Source organism: Helianthus annuus, chromosome 11, assembly GCF_002127325.2.
Source record: "Helianthus annuus cultivar XRQ/B chromosome 11, HanXRQr2.0-SUNRISE, whole genome shotgun sequence".
NCBI lineage: Eukaryota > Viridiplantae > Streptophyta > Magnoliopsida > Asterales > Asteraceae > Helianthus > Helianthus annuus.
The window spans coordinates 188934463-188936779 of NC_035443.2; the positions used below are offsets into that span (position 1 = coordinate 188934463).

At 34.9% G+C, this 2317-nt stretch overlaps 1 protein-coding gene across 1 annotated transcript; it reads right to left on the reverse strand.

The window, feature by feature from the left end:
• Positions 1-868: 868 nt before the first annotated feature.
• LOC118484243 (probable receptor-like protein kinase At2g39360) lies at positions 869-1894 on the reverse strand. The gene has a single exon (XM_035980245.1). It carries the CDS (start codon positions 1892-1894, stop codon positions 869-871), a length of 1026 nt encoding a protein of 341 aa, XP_035836138.1.
• Between the last annotated feature and the right edge of the window lie 423 nt (positions 1895-2317).

Here is a 2317-nt window from a genome sequence, read left to right on the forward strand (position 1 = left end):
AGACTTCATGGGCTGGGTATATATACCCATGCATGTGTTGAGTGTGGGAGAGTTCTGAAGTTCTGCCATTTGCACATTCGAGAGATAGAGAGCTTTGAGAGCATTCTGTCCAGGACTCACACACACACACTTAGAGAGTTTATAGAAGATTTCTGTAAACATTGAGCTTGTAACCGAACCCTCATTGCATTAATACAAGTTGTGTTAATCGGTGAACTTGTGTGTTTGTTTCTCTACTTGCTACTAACTCGGTTTGCTTGCTAGCTTGGATTCCGCACTCGCTAGTAGGTTTGTATAACAAGGTTTAGGTTCGTAATCCTCCGCGAAAAGGGACCTACACTTTCTTTTGAATTTAGATGTATAAAACTCATAGCATCTGCATGACCTCTTTAATTCTATAGTTTTTCCTTTCTATCGTTCTCCATTCTTAGAAAGTGGAGGAACAAATGGTTTTTGGGTTTTCAAATACGCATATGCACATGTACTCCAAGGATCTATTTCGATATAAGACACAAAAAAAGTGAGCACGTGATCTTTTAATCATTGTAACTACTTGCTTCCGGACTCAACGTACACAATATACATTCTGAAAGTTAAAATAATAGGTTAAACAGATGGATAGAAATCTTGCTAATCAATAGTCTAGAATTTATATGTTATATCAATAGCTTTCTTGTTATTCTAGCAAGCCCAATAATTGAATAAATCTACAAACTAAAGATCGATTAAATGTATGTATTATAAATTAATGTATATAACGTAATAGGATACATCTAAAGTTCTAGTTATTCCGAATAAAAACTTGTAAATAAATCCCACATTTCCCTTAGATTGATAATGGTTAAGCATAAGACATTCTAATAGTGATTTAGAATCTGAATAGAAGAGAGAATGGTATACTTCCGAAATATTGACTTACTTGAAAGTCTAATGCTATCTCAAGTTGCTTGATGAGGGTTTCCATTGACGGACGCTTGGCTTGAGTTTCTTTCACACATTGATAGGCAATTTTCAAAAATGTGTCTACAGAATCTAGATTTGGTCCTCTAATATTTGAAGTCAAAATGTCATCATCAATTGCTTTTTTAAAAAGTTTAGGATCTATCAATTTCTGTATGCTTTTATTATTGAAGTGGCTCCATGCATAGGGTACAAGACCTTTAGGATCTGCAATTGTGTAATAGGGATCATTTGCCAACGTCCCACAAAAGATCTCAAATAGTGTAACCCCGAAGGAGTAAATGTCTGATTCTTTTTTTATTAATGATGATTTTTCAAATTCGGGATCCCAATAAACTTGTCTACTGCTTTCCTCTTGATATGCTAAGTGAAATTTTGAGATCCCAAAGTAAGCAATCTTCGGCTCCAAATTCTTTCCTAACAAAATGTTGGCACTTCTAATGTCTCCATGGATTGTCCTTTGTTGGCTACCCATCTTGGTGTGAAGGCGATTGAGTCCATGTGCAATACCGAGGCACATGTGTAGACGTTGCCTCCATGTAAGATTACCCATCTTATCAACATTTTTCACATAGTTGTGGAGGCTATTGTTAGAGGCATGTTCATAAACAAGGATAAGCTCATCACCTTCATCACAAAAGCCTAGAAGAGAGACTATGTTGGGATGCTTATAACTAGTGCGCATTACAATTTCAGAAAAGAACCTTTGCTTTACATCTACGCTACTAGAAAAGCATTTTATAGCTACACTGGTGCGTCTCTTTTGCCATTTACCGTCATTTTTCTCTTTAAATGGCAATGAACTTTTATTTTCAAAATCATCAAGTTCTGCTTTATACACCTTGCCATATTCATGAAACCCGATGAGGAATCTTTCAGAGAACCTTTCTGTGGCCTTCGATATATCACTCATCCGAAATCTTGAGAGTACCATGGTTTCCTCCTGCAACATTGTTTATTAAAGTAATTGAAAACTGACATGTTACACTAAGTAGGAATAAAGGGTATTTTGATACTATAAAATTTTGGTCCTTATAAATAGAAGTGTGAAGATAACATGTGACACCGTATTTTTTTTTTCTCAAAATACAACAAAAAAAATCTAATAAAAAACTAGCACAAAAATTCCAGTACAGGCAAAAAAAATGGTCATTGTTAGGTCTGTGATTAGTCTTGCTGTTGAATAGGGTTGGTCGTTGTATCAACTAACGTAAATAATGCGTTTTTGTATGGTTCGAGGATGTTTATATTACCTCGGTGTTATTATTAAAAATATGAAACAAAAGTGTGCAAGTTAGTTAAGTCGTTATATAAGCTTAAACAGGCTCCTAGAAAATGGAACGAAAATCTTATTGAA